Source organism: Ammospiza caudacuta, chromosome 1 (genome assembly GCF_027887145.1).
Source record: "Ammospiza caudacuta isolate bAmmCau1 chromosome 1, bAmmCau1.pri, whole genome shotgun sequence".
Taxonomy (NCBI): domain Eukaryota; kingdom Metazoa; phylum Chordata; class Aves; order Passeriformes; family Passerellidae; genus Ammospiza; species Ammospiza caudacuta.
Genome location: NC_080593.1, coordinates 54,358,417 through 54,383,925, shown reverse-complemented (window position 1 = coordinate 54,383,925; position 25,509 = coordinate 54,358,417). Strand labels below are relative to the sequence as shown.

Below are 25,509 nucleotides of genomic sequence, written 5' to 3'. Positions count from 1 at the left end.
CAGGAAGGGTGGCCACACACCAAACATCTGCCCAGCTGTCTCCAGCCCAGGAGGCAAAAGTTACTTAGTGTCATCAAGGAAGCAATGGGACTAAGATAAAGCCTTTTTTGCCAGATCTAAAACGGATGAGTCAGCATCAGTTTAAAGGGAAGGACTAGATTTGAGGTCGAACATTCAAAGTTATTTACTTTGTAAAATAAAATTCAGAAGTTCAGATTGAGAAATTATTGTCAGCTTCTAAGTCAGCAAAACACACAAAGTGAAAATGGCAGAGAATGAAACAATCAGTTTGTGCCTTTTGAGACATACATACAAGAATTTACTCTAGGCAAAAAAAAATTTTGGTTGGGAATTAATGACTGAAGGCTGAAACTGCATTACTGTTGAGTGTAAACACAACTTGATTTCTTTCATTTCTTGTGCTGTAAAAAGTTGTTTGAACTATCTCAAATTATAAAGTTTATCTAGTTCCCTATGTCAATTGGTATGCAAGTTTCTGAAAGCCTGAGATATGAAAATCATTACACAATTCTTCACCCATCAGTGTGGGCAATCCTCCCTCTCCTCTGCCAGTTCCAAGAAGACAGAAGGAAGGCAAGCACCAAGATTTGGGGAAAAGAGAACAGTCTTTACTCTTGAGAATTTTGGAAAATATTCTACAAATGAGTTTAATTCATTGCAAGACAGTCATGTATAAAAGCCATGTATGAATTTGAATTCAGAGCAATTGCTAGGCAGAGGAATAAACTGCAGTGCTGGTAAAAAGCACTGATGGATAAATGGATGACAGAATTTTCAAACTGTGACATCAGATACTTACATATCCCAGCTGCATGAGCAAATCTTCTGACTTCAGTGAGATTACTCAGAAGCACAGCTTGAAAACCAAACATGCTATAAAAAATCTTTTCTTTAGAGTGAAGGTGAACAGCTACTTGTAGAATTTCCATATAATGCATTTTTCAAATGCTTCCCCCTCCGATTTCTACTGAAATAATTTCTATAAAGTTAAGAGCACACAAAGATGTCCTTAACAACACAAGCAACCTGACTGCAAAAGTAGTCATCCATTCTGCTGATCAGACACATTTTACCTGCTAAATGTTCGCAGGTTTGACGTTAGGAAAATGCTACATCTCAAGGCATTACTTCTAATTCTAAAGAGGAGAAGTTTAACATGAACTTTTAAAACCTCATTTTAATTTATATTTTAATATGCTAAATTATTTAACAATTTCAATGCGTGTGCTGAGTGCCACAGAAGAATGAATACTCCATATGATAAAGCTGGAATGAAAACCCAAAGCCGAAGTTTGAACTATTATTTGCACATCCTGAGGTTACTACCCACCCAGGGTATTGCTGCATTACACATGTCCTCGGCTGATTTAAGTTCTTGTTACTGTTAATGTAGTAGTGATGCAGTTCAATTTTAAATACAGGAGCAAAAACAGCAACGAGTAAATTAAACTTTTGCTGGAAGAGTTACTCATGAGTTACAATTTAAAACAACTGAAGAGAAAGTCAAATGGACTTGACAAACACAAGGCAAACAAAACAGAATGGTATGGTGTATAAACCCAAACTTCTGAAAAAGAAGCTAACTTACCTTCAAATCTATGAAGTCTGTTGAAGAAAGAGCAATGCCCATATATTGTGTTCAGTACAGAGGAATCCCTTCATTAAAAAAACCTAAGCACTATTTTGTTTCACGGGCTCATGAAAAAATGATGTATTTTGTACTTTACATTTTATCATCACATGCTATTTTAAGAGTCACAGTGGTAGCATGAAGTGGCTTCATTATCAAATGAGGAAGTGATATATCCTCTCTCCATCAGATGTTTGTCAAATGGTAAAAAGAAAAAAAAAAAAAAAAACTGATGAGGAGGTATGTTTTTAAGCTTAACAGATATCATGGCAAAAAAGGCAAAGCTTAAATTGACTTTAAGAACATTATATTTATAGTTCTGAACACGTGTTCATGCATTTTACAGCTCTTCAACAATGACATATTTAAATTTTACTGTAATTACAGAATTTCTCCCAGAAGCCAGAAAGGTGAATAATTTTAAAGTTTTTGGTGCTGATTCTTGACCAAATGACTGTAGCCTTTAGCAGTATGATGTACTTAAAATTGTTGAGTCATATCCTGAAGTGCACTGAAGCAGCAATTTAACAGACAACATAGTGGAAGGTCTGCATGGATTAAACAGTGTTTCATTATTATTTTCTCAGTTCTCTTTCTGGAAGATTTACCTTCACTGATGTCTGACACCTGGTTCCAGTTGATGCCTGGGTCAACTGCAATGCCAAAGTGGAAAAATCCATCCTTGCAATGTGCAAGGGCAGCTCATACTGGCTACTCTGTAAGAAGTCCCACCTCTAACAGTCTCTTTTCTCTCAGGAATCCTTTACCTTTCCTTTCTCCCTTCCAAACCCAGACTCTCATCACATCTAACTGAGAACACATCATGGATTTACTCTCTTAAATAAAATCATATTTGTTCTCCAAGATCACCAAATATTGCAAAAAATAAATTGCATTTCAATTACATGGGAAACGGCAAAGAAACAGGGCACTTGATTAAGCACACTGCAATTTTTTTTTTCTGTAAGCTTAACAGCACCTGACAAGGTTGAAAAAACAAAAAAGGAAAGAAAAATTTACACTTCAGTTTTCACAATGATGTTGATTAACGTATGTATAAATTCTACAAATTGTCAAGTCGTCTCAGTTTAGCTGGTACCTATTAAAGAAAACAATACTGATAGCTGCCATTTAAGGCACCAGTTTTTGATTCTGGGATGAAGATTTAACCATTCTTGATATCCAGCAGGCTTTATGTTCTCAGTTCTTGAGGCAGCCTTTTTGGATATAATACTAAAATAATAGACACACAAGTGACATACTTTAGACTGTGGTCCTAAGAGTGCAAGAGACTCAGAACATTTGAACATAGTAAGCTCCCCTCACAGTCTGAAGTTGTTCCTGAAGGCAGTATTAACCTAACACATCCTATGCTGAAAAGATAAAGAGTACAGAGGACTATTCTACCTCAGCCATAGGCAAGCTACTAAGAACAGTTTAATGGGATTTCCTGTGCTTCTCTACCTAATCCTGCCTCAGGACTACAAAAATAAGTTTTGAGTACATAAGAAGCTTAAAAGAACACATGCATTTTGAAAACTAAACTAATGGTTTTATCTAACAAAGATTTTACACTCTACCTTGGTTTAAAAGCCAAGATCAACAAACAAATAGTGTTAAGTTCAACAACAAATTTATCTAACTACTGCAGCTGTAACATGGCAAGTTAAGAACATGCCTGCAGCTGGAACTATGTTTTTTTTATTCTACATTATGATATTCACTCCTGAATTTAAGCATGGATCTTCCATGTAAAGACAAGCTCTAAAAAACCCAAAGCATTGCTTTCCTCTTCAGTATAAAAATATAGCATGTACACACACAATTCTCTTGGCAATGATGCCTGCTCTAAGTAAAAATAAAAAATAATTGAAAAATATAAAATGGATTTTAAAAAGATGCTATGCATGTACTAATGTCAACTGTGTAACAAAAACTGTCACTCATTCTGTACTACACTAGCAGGTGGATCCAGAAAGAAAATTTGCATTTAATTAAGCTTGATGTTTTATGTGTTCTTTAGACTTAAATTGTCAATGAGCAGACTTGTTACTATAATCCAGAAATTTCTAATATTGATCCAAATATATATATTTTTAAACACAAAGCAAGTAATTCCAGAATTAAGTTTGTGACTTGAGTTTGTTCAACAAATTAAACTTTCCAAAACCAATACATTTGTTTCCTGAGATGGCTATAAGTCATGTTTCAATTTCACATTACACTGCAATTAACAAAAATTATTATGCACAAAACCAGATGTTAACTACAGCATACAAACACACAGAAGTCACCTAATTTCAGTGTTGTGAATTACTGTGTTAATGTGTTCACCTTAACAAAGCTCCTAAAATATTCTTTATACATTACAAAACAAGGGTTTACAAAACTTTATTTTATTTCCAAGTTATTTCAATCTAAAAATGTTGAAACAAAAAATACCACTTCCTAAAAGACTTTACAATAGAAGGCTAACAGTCTGGCATGGGAGAGGTAAGTATATGGAAACTTGCTTTTACAGTCACAAATCAGTCGCTGGTGATTAAAGAACACTGTTCTTCAGAGCTGGTAGGTACTTCCACATAGCCAGAAATGTAAGTTTTCCTACCACTCCTTTTGCCTCCTATACATAAAAATATCCAATGCAATAAAAAAAGGTAGGATAAAAGGGTGGACATGTGATGAAATAAAAGTATTATCTAAGGTCTTGATTATTGTTCATCTTGTGTAAGTATAAAGATTCTGTCCCAAAGTTTTCCTGACAAGATGGAATTGTTTGGCCTTTAAAAGTGTTAGCTGAAATACCTCCCTTTTTTGCCAGTACATGTTGTCTGCTCACTGCTGTATTGCTGGTTTATGTCTGTAACAGACACTGGCTCTAGGCCAGCCCATGGGTCCTCAAGCATTGAAGGTCTGTAATAGTTTTCCACATCATTAGAGACTCTTTTCTCTCTGCCATGCGCTGTACCAAATGGAGTAGATGTCCTGGGTGATCCCTTTGGAAGAAAATCATCAGGTAAAGAAACATTTAATAGTCTAATTTAAACTAAGAAAAGAATGTAAAAAAAATTTAAAATGTTTCCTTCTACTGCAGTAGAACTCTGAAGATGATTATTAATTTTAATTACTACATCTTGCATCCTCCTCAGGAAATATTAACTTTAATGTATTTTACTTTTAAGTGATGATTTACCAGGATAAGAAAAAAGCACTACCCACAATCTTCTTCCAAATACTTGTTTACATCACTCTGGCATATAGCTGCAGAAAAGCAGCTCATGCTATTTTTCATTATCTGTCAACATGTCTAAAAAAAACTGAACAACAAAACAGGGAATTAGAGGCTGAGGAAGAGCTGACAATATTAAAAAGAGCAGAAGTCAAATATTAAGTACTTACAGATTGAACACAGCATTCTATAATGCAAATAGCTACAAAGAATTCATTGGGGAATTCATCTTCTTTTAACCAAACCAGTGTTCTGTGAAATTTGAAAACCCATGACTTTATTTTATATACAATCTCAGTGGTAATCAGTGATTTAGTGGGTATTGGCTTCTGCAGGGAGCTATTCATATTTGATTTTTTTTTAAGATCAAGGATCACAACAATTGCTTCTGTAAAGCTGCTACAAGTCTGCAGCTTAAAGAGTGCTCACATAAAGCAGCTCCTATAATCTTCTTCACCTGTTAGCATCATCCATTGTTCTCCTCAGATTCATTCCTCTAAAAGGTGAAGTTCTATCTAAATCTGTATTTATTTAAATTGTTTTAACCAAAGTTAAGCAACCCATATACAGATACATAGTAATCTCCAGGCATGCCCATTGCATTCTGTATGGTCAGAGCAACAGGATGCCTTGAGTCTGGTTATCAGATTTTGAAAACAGGATTAAAGCACTTGATTAATGGCTGCTTTCCCCCACAACCCAGCCACCCCTGAATTTTTGGATCAGCAGTGATGGTATTTGAATTTGACTTATAAGCCCTAACATCTATGTAAATAGATCACGTAAAACAATTTCTGAGCACAACTGAGATATGGTGCCATGAAGACCCAGTGTTTAGCCTGAATAACAGATTTCACTCAAACAGCTTGAATCGACTTCTGCTAATGTGCTGTGGCAGGAACGTGTTGATGTGTTTCCAGCAAGAACTTTTCAGGAGCTCCTGAAGTCTGATGATAATGGATACAGGATCAAATGTAGGAACATTAGACACAAATCTGTGTCTTATTTACAGAATACTTGTTTCTGATGATTCCTTGCAGACAGGTTATGTAGCTAAGAGGATGATCTCAACACACAAGAATTTCTAAAAGGTGGTGAATTACAGTACTGTATCAAACCCCATGAGGGTCAGAGAATCACCTCAGAATACACCTAAAAACTCTTTAAGGGGCATGGAGTTTCCTAGAATAAGCTGACATGCTCTAGCAACAGTGACATTTATGTTAAGTATTCACATTTAGTAGTGAAACTAAACAAACACAAACCCCCACCATCCCTAAATTACCACATTTAATGAAGACCTTTTGACATTGTAAAACAGACTGAATGTGGGGCTCATTTATTGCCATGTTTAATCTGCAGAAGGCAAAAGAAACATGAGCTGATAAAATGATCTGCAGTATTCAGGTAAGGAGCAAAATAATTCAATGGTAAGGCTCATTCATATGGATTTATTTAATAATCTTTAATTTCACTACAGTGTGATGCAGGCCATCTGTAACACTGACATTACACTAATATTTTAGCATTTTTGAAATATAGGAAATTTATTATTCTGTAATACAAGATTGACAGCCTTCAGTACATGTAAGCATGTAGATTATTTAAGTTTAGAACACTAGTCATCACATGCTTTTTCCCCTCTGAATTATTTTTAGGGAAGAAAACCAAAATATGATTATTTACGTTACAGACCTGTGGAAAAGGAAATCAGCTCTCCCTGTACAAGTGAAACCATTCAGTGCAAGAGGCACTACCTGGTACCAAAGATAGCTTAAAGAAACTTTCTATTAGTTGTCACTTATGCCAACAGCATTTTCTCAATGAACTTTGCTTAAAAAAAGTCAATCTATTCTCAGTACTTTTTCTCTAGATAACAAATCTCTCTTTGGAGTAGAAAACAACAGCTTTTAGTGCTATTCATTAAAAAATTACTGAGTGGAGTAATATTGCCTTGAAATTGGGGACAGTCTCTCCCTTTATCAGCTTGCTTCACCTGATGTAATTACAGCCACTGGCATATGCACAGACCACAAAACCCACAACTGCACCATTTCAAAAGGGTGGCGTTTCTTTTACTCTCTGTAACAATTTTTGATCCATAGCATTCCAAAGCAGCTGCTAGCAGCTAGTTCAATGCTAGTTCCTGCTGAGTGTAGGGAATAAAACGTTACCTCTAAGTGAATTCTAAGTGGAGATGAGAAATCACAGAATGGTTTGGATTGGAAGGGACCTTAAAGATCATCTAGTCCCAACTTTCCTCCCGAGGGCACAGACACCCCCCACTAGTCTGGGCTGCTGAAAACCCCATCCAGCCTGGCCTTGAACAATGCCTGGGATGGGGCATCCACAACTTCTCTGGGCAACCTATGGGCAACCTCTGCCTCACCACCCTTACAGTAAAGAGCTTCTCCCTAATCTCCAATGCAAATTTACTCTCTTACAGATTAAAGGCATTCTCCCTTGTCCTGTCACTACAGGCCCTTGTTTCCAGAAACATGTTTTCATAAAATATAAAGCAGAAGCACCTCTGTGGAAAAACCAGAAAGCGCTGTAAAGTACTGGCCACATAAAGGTTGAGTAAGCCATTTCAGAAAAAACAAGCTCAGTATGTTTTCCTTCCAGTTTCTGTTTGTTTCAAAGAATGAAAGCCTTTGAGCACAAAATGAGTACAGAATGCTAATGGCATGACATTAATAGAACACTAAGGTAAACATAAACTCTCTTTTAGATTTTCCAATGCAATTTTAAAGGGCCACTTAAGACTTTAATCTCAAAAGTGACTGTACATCATAAATGTCAAAGGCACTGGAGTTCACTTAGCAGGATCTACAGAGGAGAGGGGACAATGCACATGCCTCAGAAGAAACCTGATGCTCAGAAAACGCAAAAGGGCTTTCCATCTGAATCTGTTTATGGCCTCATGGGCAGAGATCCTTGTCCACACCTAAGCAGATGGGGACTCATGGTTTATGAGACTAACTCCCTCTGCGATTGCCTCTACTGCCCTCCCAGGCAGAACAGCTCATGTACATGCAAAGTGCAGACTCATGCATTTCTTCAGCCCTGGGCAGAGCTACAGACATTCACCATCCTCTGAGTCTCTGAAGGAGCTGCCAGTGCTCCCAAACTACACACAAGGTCTAAAGAAGGAAAGCCGAGAAGGGAAGATGTTGTGACAGTCTGAGACTGGATTCAAACTTGTACCTTCTTTATCTCATGCTTCTTACCTCAGAATGTAACCAGACTTTATATCAGGCTTCTTACATCAAGAATGGAGCCTATGGGAAAGTTCCCATCCTCACGTGCTGACACGAAACTAACTAAAACTAAAGACAAAAAGGATTCCTGCATATTCTTCTGCTCAATTAATTCTAAGGCAGAGTCGGTTGACAGGGAAGTGAGTTTTTCAGGAAGTTACAGCCAAGCCAATCAGTGGTCAGGTTTAATTACTGACACCTGGTGTAACCTCTGAAGACACTGATACACTCTGAGAAGACAGGGAGTTAAAAGCAGAGAACTCCCAGAGGACTTTCTCTTTCCTTCTGGTCAGTGCAGCTAACCCTTTCTTAGACAAAGAAAACCTTGTGAAACACTAATTCTCCTTGATCTCAAAGAGAAGAGAGACAGCCTGGGACCTGAGATGTCAGAAGAAAATGGGAAAGATCCTAGGTGGGAGGAGATGATGGAGTGACCTTTGGCTGGACTTTTCTTGTATAGCCATGGACAGAACCATTTTTCCTGTGACACAGAGACTGCATTTAGGGGGAAGCAATGGCTTGAGCCAAGAGAGTGACCTGCTGCAGTGACACCATGTGCAGGAGTAGAGTGAACAAAGATGAGGAGGGTGTGGTGGTGCCTTCCATCTTCAGGGAAGATCTCTGTTCTGAAGACTCTTGGAACCAGGGGAGGTGAAAATGGGGGGGGACTGTTGTCCCAAAATGAGAAGCTGTTGTTTTTTGGTACTTGGCAAAGCATCCTTAAAAGGAACCCTAGAAGTAGCTCTGGTCCATGTGCAGTGGTGAGAGCACTGGGCATGGAAGGAGGATGAGACGATGGCAGATCTTCTTCAGGTGGTGCCATGTGTGACATGGAAACACAAAAGGTTTCAATTGTGTTTCCTGTGGTAGACTATGGTACAAGAGAGACTCCTCTCTCCCTTGATGAACTGAGAATTGATTATCTGAGAGGGGGTAACTTGACTGAGAATCCAAGGTTTTGTCTCATTGTGCTTTGCTGGAAATTCAGTGGGGGGAGGAGGAATATTTTGGAAGGTTTTCATTCTGAATTTTGTGCGTTCCTTTTATTACAGTATAGGTTAAAGTTTTTTTTTTTTTTTTATTTCTAAGCTTGAGCCTACTCTGCTTGGTTTCTGGTCACATCTCACAGTAACCATTTGAGAAAATACATTTTCATGGATGCACAGGCACTGCACCAGCACCAACCCATGACCGGCAGGCTTTGAAAAAACCACTTAATTGAACAGCCAAAGAATGATCTTTTAAAGGAAAATTAGACATCAATGACATAAACTGTCCCTCCATAATCTGCAGCACTTGGCTTTTTCAAAAGGCACTGAGGTTATGCAATCTGTTGGCTTCCACACCAGGAAAGTCTCTGTTGTTGTGCTGAAGACAATATAAATTTTGTACAGACAGTCAGCACCTGAAGGCAGTATAAATTTTGTAATGATCCCCTTCCACCAGCCATGAGATTTCTGAGTTAATTGAATCATAAGAAAATAACAAAATACTAATCTTCAGTGGACACGTGACAATGCAGTACAGGCACATTAAGATTTTACTAATCTCTATTAAGTGTGATGTGACTTCATTATCATATTTAATCCTCCAAGTATCAATAAGAGCACAACAAAAATTATCATTGTACTGCTCGTGTCATTTGTTACACTTTTAAGGCTTCTCTAATATTGCATAAAGCCAGTTATATACATAAAGATGTTCTCCTGAGAACTGCCATCCCTGTGTGCATTGCCAGTCACATGGCACAACTAACACAGCTAGAAAGAAGCTTAGCTCATAGATCCTGCTGTTGCTGGCTTTCAGGAAGCTTTCGGTGCAAAGCAAAGACTTTAAAATGAGAGTCTACTACCACAACAGATGCTATTACTTCTGCTTAAAGGAGCCTCAGCTTAATTCTCGTTAATGAAGCACTCCTTTTCTCTGTCCGTGTCCCTGGAAACTCCGTGTGGATAGGGCAGCTCCCAGAATGGACAACCCGGGCAAAGCAAACGCACACCGCCCTTCACCCGTGCATTAAAGAAAACCGATCAGAGGGAGGCAGGAAGGTGACTGCTGTCGTTTTGGCCGGTGTTTAATTCTCTACCTTCATATGCCAGAGTATGAAAAAGCAAGCTGCGCCAGCCTAGGACCCTCTTCCCTTTCCTCATCTCACAGCTGCCGGTGCTCTGTCCGTCCTCTCTACCGCGGGGGAACGGGCGGGGGAAAAGCTGGTGTTGCCCAGTGAAGTTCAAGCCTCGCTCTTCCCTGAAAATCCAGCTGGCGGGTGGGTGCAGCGCTGACACAAGGCCCCGGTGTGCCTTCCCGCAGCGGGCTACGGGCCTCGCTTCCAAGCAGCAGCAGCAGCTCCCTCCCTCTCTCTCCCCTTCCCTCTTTCCTTGCTCCCCGTGTCCCTCTTGGCCTTGCCCCATACCTGGAAGTGCCTCTGGAAGCCGCCGGGCGAGCGCTTGTGCTGCGGCGGCGGGTGCAGAGGCGCCCCGGCCGGGGACGTGCCGCCGTACGGAGCCGGGTACCGGGGGCTGACGCTCTGCGGCCTGCGCGGGCTCTGCGCCCCCGGCGAGGGGCTCCCGAAGCGCCCGTGGAACCCGGCGCCGCGGGGCGAGAGGCCGCTGCCGTAGGGCCCGGGCCGGTGGCCGTAGGGCGGCGTGTGGTGGGGGCTCCCGTAGCCCCGCGGAGAGGGCGGCAGGGGTCCTCCGCCGGAGGGAGGGCTCCGGAAGCCGCCGCCCGCGTAGGGAGGTGTCGGTGCGCGGAATCCCGGCCGGTACATGGCCGGGGCGGGCCGGGAATGGCGGCGGCGGGAGCGGAACCTGTGCAATGGCGGCGGCGGCGCGTCCGCTCGTTTCTCTTTCCCCGCCTCTTCCCCGCCGGGCGGGCGTCAGGTTCCGGCCTCCAAACGTTCCGCGGCGGGAGGGCGAGGCGCCGTCCGTCCCATCCCGAGGCGGGAGAGAGGCCCCGGCAGCCTCACACGGCGACCCGGCACGCCGAGCCCTTCAGCTGAAGAGGAGTAATCTGGAGTAGGAGTCTCAGAAGATGCCTGGTAACTCAGAGGATGGAGCTCACGGCTTCCCTGGGCTCAGCGTGGCTGTCAGCGAATGCCCGCGGCTCTACAGCTGCTAAAAACAACGAAATGAACTCCTGTAAAGCAAAGCGAGTGTTTGCCTCAGAGTTCTTGTCACTACAGATATGCTCGTTGTGCGCCTTTGTTCTGGAGTCTGAGCCTGCGAATGCTACGTGTTGCAGCAGTCCCGATTGAAAAAACAGAGTGACATTTAAAAAGCACTTTAATTTTCCTCAAAATCAATTTGAACTGTCAGCAATTGAGTGGTAGCTCAGGCAAAACTTACTCATACAAACTCGTGGCAAAATGCTACTTCGTAGGAGAACTTCACATTTAGCACAAAGTCAATTTAACGATGTTATTTATTCCCCATTCCTGCTCTGTTCTCACGCACATATGAATGCAAATCCTCAACAGCTCTGAAAAAAATGGTAAAGATTTTTTTATTGTTATTTATTTCTGTCCATACAACAAAGCACTACTCGGTTTTAGGACATTGCAACATAGGAAAATTAAGAAGGGCTTTCAGAACAGCAGTTAACAAAAGTTAATTATTAAAATAAGCAGAAAGTTTCTGTGCTTTATATACCAGTCTTGCTTTTCTTTAGCTTTAAACAGGTTTTGGTTTGTTTTTTTACAATGTGTTAAAGTGTTTGTTTGTTACAGCAAACACTAAGTTTATATTCACAGGGAACTCACCTCCCCACTATGTTATACAATCTCTCTGTGAAAAATGAGTCAATATCTGTTAAATTCTAAAATGGAAAGAGACTAAACCTGCTCATTTATATTTTTTGATAATCCTTTAGTCTGGAAGACTATCTGTTTTTATTGTGCACACAAGGAATGCCATGTCTACAAGTTATCAATGTAACTTACCAAATTTGCTGTCTCATTCCAAAAAAGCAGAGTTTAATTTAAACCCTTTTCGTAACATATGAATTAGACATACATACCATTGTGCACATGTTGAGTTATGCTGGGGTAATTGTGCTGATTAATTTCTTGTTGACAAATCTTAAAGCATTCATGTAGCACTTTTTTTTACACACAGCACGTCCAATCAACAAACCTGTCATGTAGATTTTCTCTATGTTCTTCCTCAGCATTTAGGCAGACTGACATGTGACATGTCTTAAGCCTGTGCTGCTCATCGTGCTCATTTTCAAGCAGTCAGAACTTTCGGTTGCTTTTGAGATACAGGAGTTGTCTTATCCTCACCTATTTCAGACAAACAAATGCCAAACCTCTGTGCAGTCTTTTTTATCCTGTTAGAGAGGCAAGAAGACACCATGGTGTTCCTGTAACAAGTCTTCTCCTCTCTCCTAACACAGACTACAAGTAGTCTGAGGGTACTTCGTTCAGGGAAGCGTTGCTCAAAGGTCAGTTCAAGCTAACCCTTCCATAGCTACACCCAGCTGGAGATACAGCTTACAGTGTGAGGATATTGCACCTTCAGTGACGGCGAAATGAGGGGAAGGATCTCCCTCGTGCCGCTGGGCGCATCCAGTGCGGCTGCCTGCCTCGGTAAGTGCGGAAAACCCTTCGTGGTGCTGCTGGTGGTGGAAGGGTTTCTACTTTTATTCTACCTTGGCAATGTTGTATGTGCGCCGAGCTGGAAGTACAAATTTCCAGCCGTCAAAGAGCGGAATTCCCGCCGCGAACATCTCCAGGACGCCTCCCTGCTTTCGGAAGCGGGAGCGCTTCAGGGCACAGGAGCGGCGCCCCGTCCCGCCGTGCCGCGGAGCGGGCAGCGGGCCGGCAGCGCCGCTGGGCCCGGGGCCGCCCTCCCGCCCGCGCCTGCGCGCCCCCCGTCCCGGGAGCTCCGAGCCTGTCCCGGGAGCGGGACGGGAAGGGGGCGGCGGCGCCTGCGCCGAGCGCTCGGAGCTGTCTCGAGTGGCGGGGATGCTGCGCGCCGGGCTGGGGAGAAGGAGCCGGTGTTGCGGGGGTCTCTGGAGGAGCCCCTGCCCCGGAGCTGCCGGCGGCTGCGCCAGAGCCCTGAGCGCTGCCTCTGCCTCCCCTTCCCCGGGCAGCGGCGGCGGGGCGCGGAGCGGAGGCGCTCCCCCGGCAGGTACCAAGCCGTGCCGCACCCTCCTCCTCCTCCTCCTCCTCCTCCTCCTCCTCTGCCTCCCCTCTCCCGCCGCGTCGGGCCCCTCTGTCCCTGTGCCCCCGTCGGTGCCGCTGGGGCGGGGGTCGGTGCCGCTTCTCGGAGGCGGGCGCCAAGCACCTGCGGGAGGCTCCTGTGAGGGCCGGGCCGAGGGCTCTGAGCGCGGCCCCGCGGCGGCCTCGGCGCTCGGACTTCGGCCGCAGGACGCGCCGCTGGGGACACGGAGCGTGTCGGCTCTCCTGGCTGCCCGGCTAATGGCACGCCGTGTTCCGGGCCCCGTCTTCTTGTAAGGTTACCAAAGTCTAATTTTCTGCTTTTAAATTTTTTTGGAAAATGAAATAAATCAAAGGTGCAACAAATTCATTGTTCTCTGGCTTCAAGTTTCTCTGTTATTAAATAACAGAAAAATAGGAACAGTAGCTTTGCTGGCACTAGAATCGGTAGAAGTTTGCAGTTCTGCCTCCTACTATGAACGTACCAAGTGTGTTCCAGGCTGGAGTGTACCCACTGATTGTGAGTTAGTTCACGGTAGTGATGGACTTGATTATAACTTACTGCATGGAAAAAGTGAAAAAGTGCTGATTGTGCAGCAGTCATGTCCTCTGGAATTGAAAGTAATTGGAATGGAATCTCTGAATTTGCATTGTTGCAAATATTAATTGTCTCTTCTAGCTGCCCTGTTCTGTCCCAAGTGTAAAGAAAATATTTTTGGAATGTGACACAAGAATTGATTTCTGTTCTATGGAGTGGTCTCTCTGTTGGTTGCTTATTTGTATTGTTTGACTCGGCCAACCTTGGAACAAACTATTGAGCTTAGCTAGAGAGTGTAAATCATATTGAGAGCGAGAGGGTGTGTTTATTCTTAATCGAAGTTATTTATGAAAGATACATATGAAACTCTAATTCACAATAAATTCAAGCATCATAGGAATCAAGAGCTTACATAGAGGATATAGTTAGAACTGGGAGAGTGATTTTTCATTCAGTCATCAAGTTACTGGTATAAATAAAAGCAAAAATACAAGAGAAAATGTGAGTTTGCATTTTAAAAATTAAGACTGTTGAGTCAGAATACTAACAAAGTCTAACTTTGGGTATGTCCCTCCTTAGGAAAGTAGTGATGAAAGTAAAAATTCAGGAGATAATTCTAATTAATGCTGATGAATTCTGATCTCTTGTGTTTGTTTATTATGTGGTTTTGTTTCTTTTTGTTCCTACAATAGATAATACTCTCTTATTCAGGATTCATGTATCAGAACTGCTGATGTCAAAAGGCTTTCTACTGCAGTTATTTCAGCAAATTATTGTCACACTGCATATATAATCTAGCTCATATATATTTTTTTGGTGAACATCTGTGTTCTTCTATTCTGAAGAGACTAACAGGTCTGCACCTCAATTTTCAAAAGAAAACTTTTGATCTTTCTTGTATTTCTTCATCAGCATGGATATTTGTTATTTGCTGTCATTAAAAAAAAATAAATCACAATGATCTGTCTTCAGAGCAAGAGTTGTGCTCTCCTATTCTGTTCCAGCTGTGGAAGAGTCCTAACCCCTGAATGGAGTGTTAGATGATGCCATAATGTGAGTGATGTGATAGTTAGTAAGGGTTCATCAGTTTTAATTATGCATAAATACATATTTACAGACTAATCTTAACATTTTACTGGCTTTTTTTGGAGAAATATCTTTATAGATTCCTACAACTTGACTGCAGGCAGAGAACCTGTTTTCTTTTCAGAGCAAACAGGTTCTCTGCCTGCAGTCAAGTAGTAGGAATCTATAAAGTCAAGTTCTCTGCCTGCAGTCAAGTTGTAGGAATAGTTGCTGTTGTTCTGGTGGTGTATCTGTGAGTAGCCCTAAGTATTGGTTCAGGATGAGAATAGGTGAGCTATCAAAGTGCAGCTCTAAAAGGTGTGGAAATAATAGAGGAAGATGGACCTTTTAAAACTGAAATTACATATTTTTAATTTTTGGGGAGCTTCAGTAAAGCTTTTTACATATTTTTGGAAAAAAGAGTAGGGTTTTTGCGGAGAAAATTTTGCATCCAGCTTGATAAAACTGCCGTTATACAGGAGGGTCCGTGGTGTTTTCCTGACTGAACTGTTTTCCAATGTCTGGAACCCATGGAAGTGTGGAGCAATGAAGAGGAGTTGCAACCACTGAAGAGTAGTAGCCTTTAGGTTTTCCTAAAGGCTTTGAAAGTGCAAAACACATGGCCATTCCTAGATGTATATGTTTTAAACATGCTGCTTAGTCTGCATGTTATATTAAAGCACAAAACCCGTTAAATGGAAATCTCCCTGGAGTAAGTGGTAATAATGGAGGAAAATTACTTCAAGATGAACAATGGGATGCAAGTGTCCTCGTTTAGGGCAGTGCAGTTAATGAAAATATTTTAGCAGAAACCTTGAATTTCTACTGCTGCTTCTCTGTAGCTTCGTTTATCTCTCTCTTGATATAAATCTTCTTCCCATATGTAGGAAGGAGGGTTATGAGGGTGACTGAATGGTGGTTCAGGTCTAATGGAGGGAATGTGGAGCAGGTGATACAGGCATGCACTGCTGCATGATATGGGAGATGCACCACAGTGCCCTGCAGGCTTTGAATGAACGTGGTTTGTTTGATTCTCACCCCCTCACCCACAATATGTTTTACATCCTTGTCTTACCAGGACAAGCTCCAAAAAGAGAGGCTTGCTGCAAGCTGGTATGTGTCACTTTGGTGGTGTTAACTGGCCAGGTGCTTTTGTTTTGTGTGTGAGACCAGTAGCTGAATGACCGTCCTCACAGGGTGATGAAGTGTTTGTGTCCCTTGCCTTCAATAAAAGATTGAGGGAGAAGAAGATAACCTAATGCCACCAAAGAAATAGTTGGCCAACCTAGTCTAGACTATGAGATTATTTGCTCTGTCTGTGATGTTTATTGCCATTACTGTTGTTTCTTAGACCTGGTCAGGTTGGAAAGGGTGAGGGAAAGGAAGAAAGCATTGTGATTTCTTAGTAATTATCCTGCATGTGCAGCTGCCATTGAAAGTGTTTCCTTGGCTCTTGTATTCTGCCTTAAGTTTTGTAAAGGGGATATTCTTTGTGTGTGTGTGATGCAAGTGGCTAGGTCTACAGAGGTGAGAATTCACACTTTGTGAATTCTATCTACTGTGCTTCCTATTGGTCTGGTACTCTTACTTTTAGCTTATGTCATCCTTGCTAAAATGCTTTTTTTGAATATTTCTTCAGATTAGCCTTTAAAAACTGTTTGAGTGTTTGTGGAAGGCACGTATAAAGTATTGCTATAAAGTAGGGATACTTTATGCTAGGGATGCTAGGGAGTTAGAATAGGTTCTGAAATGTCATACATAAAGTTTTGCAACTTTGAAAGGCTTTACTAATGTAGTATGCCCCTAATAACCACCTTGTTCAGAAAGCTTTATTATCATTTATTAGGGAAGAGAGTTGAGCGAGAATGATGAGTGTTCTAAAAACAATGTGGTTTTTTTGAGATTGAAGTCACTGTTTTTTGTTTCTTGTCAGGTGCTAGTAATGTAAAGCCATTGGATGGTGTGAAAATTCTTGATTTAACAAGGTTTGTGTTTTGTCTATGGTTGGTAATAGTGTGTCTAACTGCAAATATTCTGATTGGAAAAACTAAGAAAACAATTTTTTTTTTCATATTGAAGGGTTCTTGCAGGACCATTTGCCACAATGAATTTGGGAGATCTAGGGGCTGAAGTTATCAAAGTGGAAAGACCAGGTAAGATTTTTATTTGTTTATTTTAGATATAGTAAGAACTGGATATTAAGCATATGTATATATAGATAATGTAAGGACATTGGATAATTGACTTATAATTCATTTTTTTATATTTTTTAGCTTAACACAATGGTTTTCTTCTTCCATGCAGCATATGCGCTTATCCAAACAGTTTCTGAGGATTGGGTACTGGTAAAAAAATGCTTCATTCTTATGGTATAGCTACACTTTGTAGTTTGGAAGACCATATAAGAAGAATAATAAATTGCATGGCATTTGGTTCTTTTTTAGAAATAGTCCCCTCACTTGTCTCTAAGATTTATGCATCATTATGCATTTGAGGTGTGTGATTATGCCATAACAGCTGCACATTGTGTAATGTGGTTTTTTCCTTTAAATTTCCATTCTTTAATTTTCTCTCTTTTTGGTATTACTGGTCTTGAAACTAGTTGGTGAAAATAGTTGAGATACTAAACAATATTACACTCCCTATATTTTATAACAGTTTATAGTAATTTATAACATAAAATGAGATACTAAACATAGTACATTCTCTATATTTTATTTGTAGTAGAAAATATTGAATGTTTGGACATTTAAGGAAACAATGAAGTTTTGACAGAGGTTTTGCCACCTCGGTCTATAGGTCATCCTTATTTACTGACCAGTGTTATAAAGGTTTTCACTTTTGTGACCAGACAAAGGTACATCAATGTTGTAGTATCAGATTAGTCCAACAATGGTGGTATTCCAAATATCTAGGTAGTAGGAACAGAGCAATGTCAGCAATTAAGTATGAAGTAATGATTTTGGAGCTCTGCATTTTTTTGTGATTGAAGAAGAAGGCCAGCTTCAGAATTCTAAATGTCAAACATTTTAGAAGGTGAGTAATCCTCTCTTTCTGTGAGAGGATGTCCACTTTCACAGGAGTATTAATCCAAAAGAACAGTAGCTTCACTAGTGTTCTACAGGGAAAGTATTACTGAAATGTTTTCCTTTGAACCACTTAAAGTACACTGAGAAGAGATTGCCCCTGCCCTCCTAAGCATCCTGCTTGAACTAAAGTAGTCTTTTGAGATAATAAACAGTAGAAATGTTGATAAGCAAATTATATGTTTGCATAACTTCTGCCGCTGTAGATCTTAAATGGCTGTAGACTTTTGTGTTACTATAGTGCATAGCATAATTGTGACAGTGGCTATGTAACATGCCACCTAAGGTTCTTCAGCTTGTTTCTGTACCTGGGTTTCTGTATCAGGCTTCCTGCTGCCTCACTAAGGAAAGTTTTCAGTTATGTGAAGTTAACAAGTAGATGAAGGCTAGATATTGAAATAGATACAGGAATGCACGTGCTTGCTAACACTCAGGACAGTGATTCTAGCTGAAGTTGAATTTAGCTTTAATTCTATTTAAAATAGATTTCTAGTCTTCATGATGTTTAAGAAAGGTTAAAAATTGGAAATTAAGCATAAATGATATATTAATATCAGTGTCTGCAGCATATTTAAGGCAGGATTTTTGGAAGGGCTGGAGGTGGGGCCCTGCACCAGCCATCGGGAGCACTTCTTTTAGTTGGCATTATGCAGCATGTGACTTAATCAGTTGCTGTCTGTCAGTAGTATCTTGATGTTATGTCTGGAGTATTTCAGGAATACCTTACTGACCAGATGAACTGCGTGACTTGGTGCAGGCAAGAGACTCTACTAAATTCTTCAGGATTGACTAAAAAGAATTGTGTTGTAGGCCTGTATTAAGTTAAAACAAACAAACTACCAAAAGAACTCCAATTCCCCTTTCCCCAGGTTCCCCAAGAAAACAACCAAAATACCAACCCACAAGTGAAAAACAACCAAAAAACCTGCAAATACACTAGTGGTCTGTGGCTGTATTAGTATTTTCAAGACTAAATGGAATCCCAACACTAGCAAAAACTTTGTTCACTTTGCTTAATTGCATTCTTTTTTAGGTGTTCTTTTTTGATATAAATATCCTAAAATAAATATTTTAAACTAATATTTGTCCTGCCTGCTAGATGAAGCTTAGATGACTTTAATGTAATATTGGAGAAAAGCTTTTTATTCTTATTTGTTGGGTGTGTGGTATTTGGCAACTATGAATATGTGATGGCATTTCTTTCAGGAGCTGGTGATGACACAAGAGCCTGGGGCCCACCTTTTGCTGGGAGAGAAAGTATTTATTTTCTCAGTGTCAATAGAAATAAAAAGGTAAATGGGGTGTGGAATGGGACATGAGCGTATGCTTACTGTAATTATAACTGAATATAAAACACTTTTTAGTTTGATTCTTAGCATATATAGTGGAGCAATACTTACATTAACCTAACATTATGATGAATAAATTTGAGGAGAAAATCCCTAAGTTTTTAGAACAGCAAAGTTTGCAGATCTCTGGTACTGTGCTGTGGGCAGCTGAGGCAAAATAGAAAAGCAAGAGTGCTCCTGATGGTCTTCAGTTGCTGGTGCTGATTAACTGAAAATGAGGCCTGCTGAGAGGAAGGGATATTTTATTTGAGTGATCATTTTTTCCAGGTGCATCAGCTCAGTTGCCCTGTGTCAGCTGGCAGGTAGAGTGCTGCCATTATACCATGGGGAGGGTGGCTAAATCTAGCTTTGAAACTTAACATGAAGTTTCGTGGCATACCTGAATTGTTTAATGGCTTGTTACCATTGAAACAAATGTTTCTGGTGTCCCCCTGTGTACTTGCAGTAGCAGGTCCTGTGTAAATATATAGTGAACAGGCTGCCCACCTGTCAGACTGGTTTTGGTCCTTGTCTGATTCATTAATGAGATATAGTTCAGCTTGTTTTGCTGAGAGAATTTTTTTTTTGCAGGAGGAGATGGGCTATGTGTTAAAATTTATTTATCCAAATTAGCCCTAGTGTGCAATTTGACTGTTGGTTATGTTTAGAATAGGCTGATAATACCTTTCACATATTTTTTCCACATAAATTACTGTTGTATTTATTTTTGATCTCTAGAGTATAGCTATCAACATGAAGGATTCAAAAGGAGTAAAGGTAATCAAAGAGGTAGGTTTTAATAGCATGTGAGGTGTCCTTGTTTTGTATTGTGGTGATCCTAAGTGATTCACAAGTTACACTAAGTAATAAGGATTAAACTCTGCATTTGAAATATTAATTTGATAATTTAAAAAAAAATCGATGCATGCAGTAAATTTTGTAAATTACAATATATACTTCTGTACTCTGTGCTTTTGGACTCAATGTTCAGTGTAACTTATAATAAATTTAGATTTACATGATGACTTTCATTACTTATAATGAATTTAGATTTACATGATTTACATAATGAATTTAGATTTACACATGAAAATGTCATCAAAATCTTCACATGAAGTATTGTGAGGAAATGGTCTAATAGGCTATTCCTTTCCTGTTGCTGCTGCTGTGCTACTGATCTTGCTGTTCTACTGCAGTAGAACAATTCAAGATGGACTGATCAGGTGAAGTCAGTGAGCAGTTAGGAGGAGATGCTGTGTTCCAGTAAATGCAGTTTTTTGAATGTTACAGTGTTCAGTTGCTGTACATCCTCCTGAAAAGCACTGTCCTCTAGGTGAAACTTAGTATTGGTTTCTTTTTCAGTATTTGACTTCAATGTCTTTTAAGATGATCCATTTCTCTATCTAAAAATAATAAAACCATCAAATATCACATTTTGTCAAACTTGAGTTTTGTCAACCCTTTATTTATTACTTGTTGAGAAATGCAAGATCTGCTACTTGCTAGTGGTGTGTTTTAAGCCCTGCAGTAGTAGCAGCTGACTTCTGTTACTGCTTGTTTCAGTATCAGTTCCAATCCTTTTTCCACAGTGACACTATGTGTCATGCAGTAGGTGGAATTTGTCTGGCAGTGCTTTTTGTTGGGAATATTGCATAAAATGGAAATAGATTAAGTTTTCCGATGCTTTTGATTTGTTATCTATGCAAAGATACTTTATACAGAAATACTCTGGAGATTATATATAGATATAATTCTACAGTGAAAGAGAGTCTATAATAATAATTCTATAATTCTGCCTCTTTTTGCAGAACAGAGGCATTTATTGTTAATTTGTTATGGAGCTGTGTTTAACTTCTAAAAATTTATAAGTAGAAATTTTCATTTGGAAAAAAATGTGCACAATATTAAAAAAAAATTGCACAGGCATCTTTTTGGATAAACTAGTCATATTCTAATTAAGTGCTATAAAATTTTTTTCCCTTGTGGAAGATTAATTTATTATTTGACCTTTAAAATGGTGAAAGAGAAACTACTCAGAGTGTCCACTGATTCCACATGTGTGGGCTGAAGGCGTTTGAAGAGTTAAAGGCAGCTGGGCCTGTGAGTCAAGATGAGGTGGAGGAAAAAGTGGCATCATCTGTTAAATATTTACCACACTAGCTGTAAAAATGAGGAGACTGCCTGTGAAAAAATAATTTATTATATTTTCTATCCTTTTTTAAAGTGGCTTTAATAACCACTATAGCTTTCTGTTCCTCAAATCAATGCCATCCCTATCTGTGATACAGCAACATTGAAAACCGATGAAGCTCTGTTTGTCATGCTCCTTGTGGAGTTGTTCATCCTTCTCCTTGATTTTGAATGATATGTTTTGAAAGCATTTGGTGCAAAGGTCTTGACATTCCATTATTCATCTCAAATGAAACTTCTGTTTGGAGGTTTGTCAAAAGATATGTGTAAAGGGAAGTTATTTATAACAGGCTCTTGTTTTCAGTTGTCTTCTGCTGTCATCAGGACAGATCTGTATAGAATTGGGCATTGTTCAGCATTGTATTTGTTACTATGACAAGAGGTGTCCATGTCTTTAAAGTAGCTGATGAAAAGTATAAATTGAAGTTTGTAACACTGCTTATTCATACATAAATATGAGTTGTGTCACCAGTGTAAAAGCTACAAAGAAATGTAATAAGGTTACAATCTTTACCTTTATGAAGCAAGGTATCATGGTTAAAATAGGTTTTGTTTCCCACATATATTTTGTGTAGTTTTAAGAGGGCAATTCTCAATTTAGAATCATGTTAGAAAAACAGCAGTAGACAGTCCTCAAGTATATGTCAAAAACATAGACTTGACAATTAGTCAGTAATATCAAGTGAGCTGAAGAAATCTATTAATCAGGGATCCTGGTTGCTTTTCATCCTTTGGCACAACACTACAAAATATTTTTTCAAGGATCTATTCTTTAACGCATGATTACTTGATTTCCACAAAATTATTCCTGTGACTTATTTCTTTCTTTTTTGCTAGGTCTCTCTTTCTTCCCTTCTAATGTTTTTGGCTGGCTGTTAATTTGCATTCCAAATATTTGTTTGTCTGAATAAAAATTATTTTTATTGTCTTCAGTGATTGTACACGTACCAGTCCCATGCTCTGTTATCTTTTTGTTCTCTTTAGAACATTATTTATTGGTTATTGTCAGAAACTCACTTTAAGAACCTTGAGTATACTTCTCTCCTGTGGATTATTTAGCCTTAACTAATGAATTTTAAATTTTTTTATTCATGAAGAACTTGGGACTTGTATTGACTGGGAGCTGATGGCACTTCTTCTCTTTCACTATTTTTAGCTGAAAGGTCAATACATCCCATGCCTTGCTCTCTTACTTGATAAAGCAAGATACTCACACATATATATAAATGTATTTGTTTATATGTATGTGTTATGCAGATTCTTCTCTGTCGAGTTCTTATAAAAACCAAAGCACACAAAACACAAAAAAAATCCCCAAACAAAACACCAACCAAAACTTCCAAAAGGTATGCATGGTTTCCTTTATAAAGTTAATAGCATCATTCTTTGTTATTCAACTTAAAGACTACTTTGGCATGAACTCTGCTGTTCATTATTTCCTGAGGCATAGACATTGAGCCTATCAGTGTCCTCTCTGGAACAGATAGTATTCCAAGTCAGGTCTGTGTAGTATTGCTCTGTTAGTAGGTGTTAAAATATAAGTGATGTTTAGAAGAATTTTAGGGCATGAGGTATGAAATTGTAGTTGACAGTGGACTTAAGACCCCATTGAGACTGAAAATCTCTGTGCATTTTAAGAACATTGTTTTGATGCCTTGAGAGGCTACCTAGAACCGAGGCTAGACAGTGTGAAAGGATTAAAGTAGGTATTTATTAAAGAAGGCCTTCGAAGGATACACCTTGGGCAGCACAAGAGCCTGGCCATGGCTACACCCAGGATGGATGACCGGTCACACATTTGCACACTTTTATAAGTTTTGGTCCATTTACATATTGGGGTTAATTTTCCAATTACAGCTTCAAGTTATGCAGCCCCATCCTCCCAGATTGTTCTCTTCAATTCACTGTTTATAGTTTCTGGGCCTGAAGCTGCAATGGTGTCCTTGGTTCTTGGGCTGGAAAAGGATTGTTTTGTCAAACTAAACTGTGAAGAGAACTTGCTAACACTTTATATGAAGTTCAGAGTTATATACTAATGCAGCATAGAATCTGGAAAATATAAAAGCTACAATTTAAGGCATCAGTTTGGATCAGACTGTGTATCCAGTTTTCCACTATGGCAGAATTGTTGGTTCCTTGAGCATCAAATCTACATGTAGATTGCCACCTTTATATATTAACAACTATTTTAAATGAAAACTTTAGATGCAGAACTGGCACAGCACTTGTAATGTGTCTTGAAAACTCCTTTCTCTGAGAGCATATACCCTGCTAAACTCTGGGCCCAAGTCATTATGTCCTCACTTAGCATTTTTGTAATTTCGTGTATGTTGCCCAGTCAGAAGTATGGTGTTTTTCATGTTGCAGTACTGTGTGTGATGCTTTCTTCCTCAGTGGCTTGTGGGAGATGGGAGTTCTTCAATATAACATGGACAATAACTTTCAACTCTTTTAGCCCATTCAATCACTGTTATTTTCACAGATTACAAAATCACAGTGAAAGCAATACAGAAGTTGTAACCAATTTCATCTCTTGAATCAACTAGGCTATAGCTGTAGCATTACCGGTTTGAAAAGTATTTATATATGAACTGTGATGGATTTAAATAGAAAATAAAACCTCCTTAACTTAATCTTTCATTAAGGCATTGTGATTTCTGTTATGATGACACTAGTTTGTGGGAGCTTCTTTAACACACTGTGTATTTAATTACACAGTGACATGGCAGTTTCAGAGATTGTGCCTCCTTGATTGGCTGCAAATAGCATTAAGCAATTAATATATCAGTTATGCTTAAAAATGGGTGCACAAATATGTGTACCTGTTAGGGAGCATTTCTTAAATTCCTGTGCACTCAGACACACAATTTACCAGGCAGAAAGCCTACAAGTCTCTCAAGGCATACATCTGTCTTTTGATGTGTAGTTCTCATGCTTCAGGAGTCAACTTGTGTTAGTCTCAGTGAAATTTCCATATGTAGATCTGCTTATAATTTTTATAAGAGAGGATGGAATTTAAAGCAAATCAAGGTTATATGTTAATCTCAGCATCAATAGATTTTTGGACTCGGTGATTCATTTATAAGCAATGGAAAAAGTCATATTGCAGAACTTGATAGAACTATTGTATTTAATGTGACTTTAGGATCTTAATTTTAATTTTTTGTATTTTAAGTGTTGTTAGGCTCCCTATTCTAATTCTACATATAGGAAGTTGGATATATGGCCTTGTTATGGTAATTCTAATCAATGACTTGAAAATGAAAAATTTTAAAATTATTTCTATTATGGAGAAAACATGAATAATGGAGATATATCACTTCACTTTTCTTAAGAAAAAGGGAGTAGAAAGAATGTATGTGAAGATTGCTCTGGTAAACTGTTGTCAGGCCTTAGGAAATTGATGTGATACTGATAATACCACAGTTTTGTCTAGTCCCTCTAGGGTTTTGACAGTCTTCTTTCTAAATATGCAGCATCTCTAATATGTAGTTTGCAGAAATGCACAATCTGACAGATAAAAAAATCTTTAAAGGCTTTTCTTGTATGAGGAAGACTGGAGCAATTTTGATTAGCAAGATTTTAAAATTAAGTTACATAAGAATTTATTCAACTTTTAGGAGTTAATTAACAGATTTTACTTATCCTTTTCTTTTCTAAAGCTTGCAGCAGCATCTGATGTTTTTGTGGAAAACTTTGTCCCTGGGAAGCTGGCTGAAATGGGTCTAGGTTATGAAGACATTAAAAAGATTGCTCCTCACATAGTGTACTGTTCAATAACAGGTATTTTTTTTCAATTCTTTATGTTCATTATTTCCTTTATTTCAGTCAAAGTGTTATAAGAGTCATGTGGTTGCATAGAAGTATGTTACTTTGATGTCAGTTAAGATAAATTGAGAGTTTAAGCGAGTTCAATTCAAAAACAGGTATAGAAAACGTTTGAGGAAGCAACCATGTCAACAGCTTAGTAGCTGCTCAGTGTCATTGCCATAGCAGCCTGACAT

At 39.3% G+C, this 25,509-nt stretch overlaps 2 protein-coding genes across 2 annotated transcripts in view; one reads left to right on the top strand and one right to left on the bottom strand.

Annotated features, from left to right (window-relative positions):
* Positions 1-937: 937 nt before the first annotated feature.
* Positions 938-10,907, bottom strand: MPLKIP (M-phase specific PLK1 interacting protein). The gene is made up of 3 exons (XM_058812649.1): positions 10,554-10,907; positions 1,610-4,647; positions 938-1,000 (listed from the first exon to the last, which is right to left on the bottom strand). Exons 1-2 carry the CDS (start codon positions 10,905-10,907, stop codon positions 4,444-4,446), a joined length of 558 nt encoding a protein of 185 aa, XP_058668632.1. The 3' UTR covers positions 938-1,000; positions 1,610-4,443.
* Positions 10,908-13,103: 2,196 nt separating this feature from the next.
* SUGCT (succinyl-CoA:glutarate-CoA transferase) overlaps positions 13,104-25,509 on the top strand; it is a 311,211-nt gene continuing 298,805 nt past the window's right edge. The window contains exons 1-6 of the mRNA XM_058812181.1: positions 13,104-13,269; positions 16,835-16,886; positions 16,981-17,054; positions 19,194-19,279; positions 20,054-20,104; positions 25,168-25,288. Coding sequence (XP_058668164.1) covers positions 13,104-13,269; positions 16,835-16,886; positions 16,981-17,054; positions 19,194-19,279; positions 20,054-20,104; positions 25,168-25,288 — 550 coding nt within the window. The remainder of the gene's footprint in view (positions 13,270-16,834; positions 16,887-16,980; positions 17,055-19,193; positions 19,280-20,053; positions 20,105-25,167; positions 25,289-25,509) is intronic.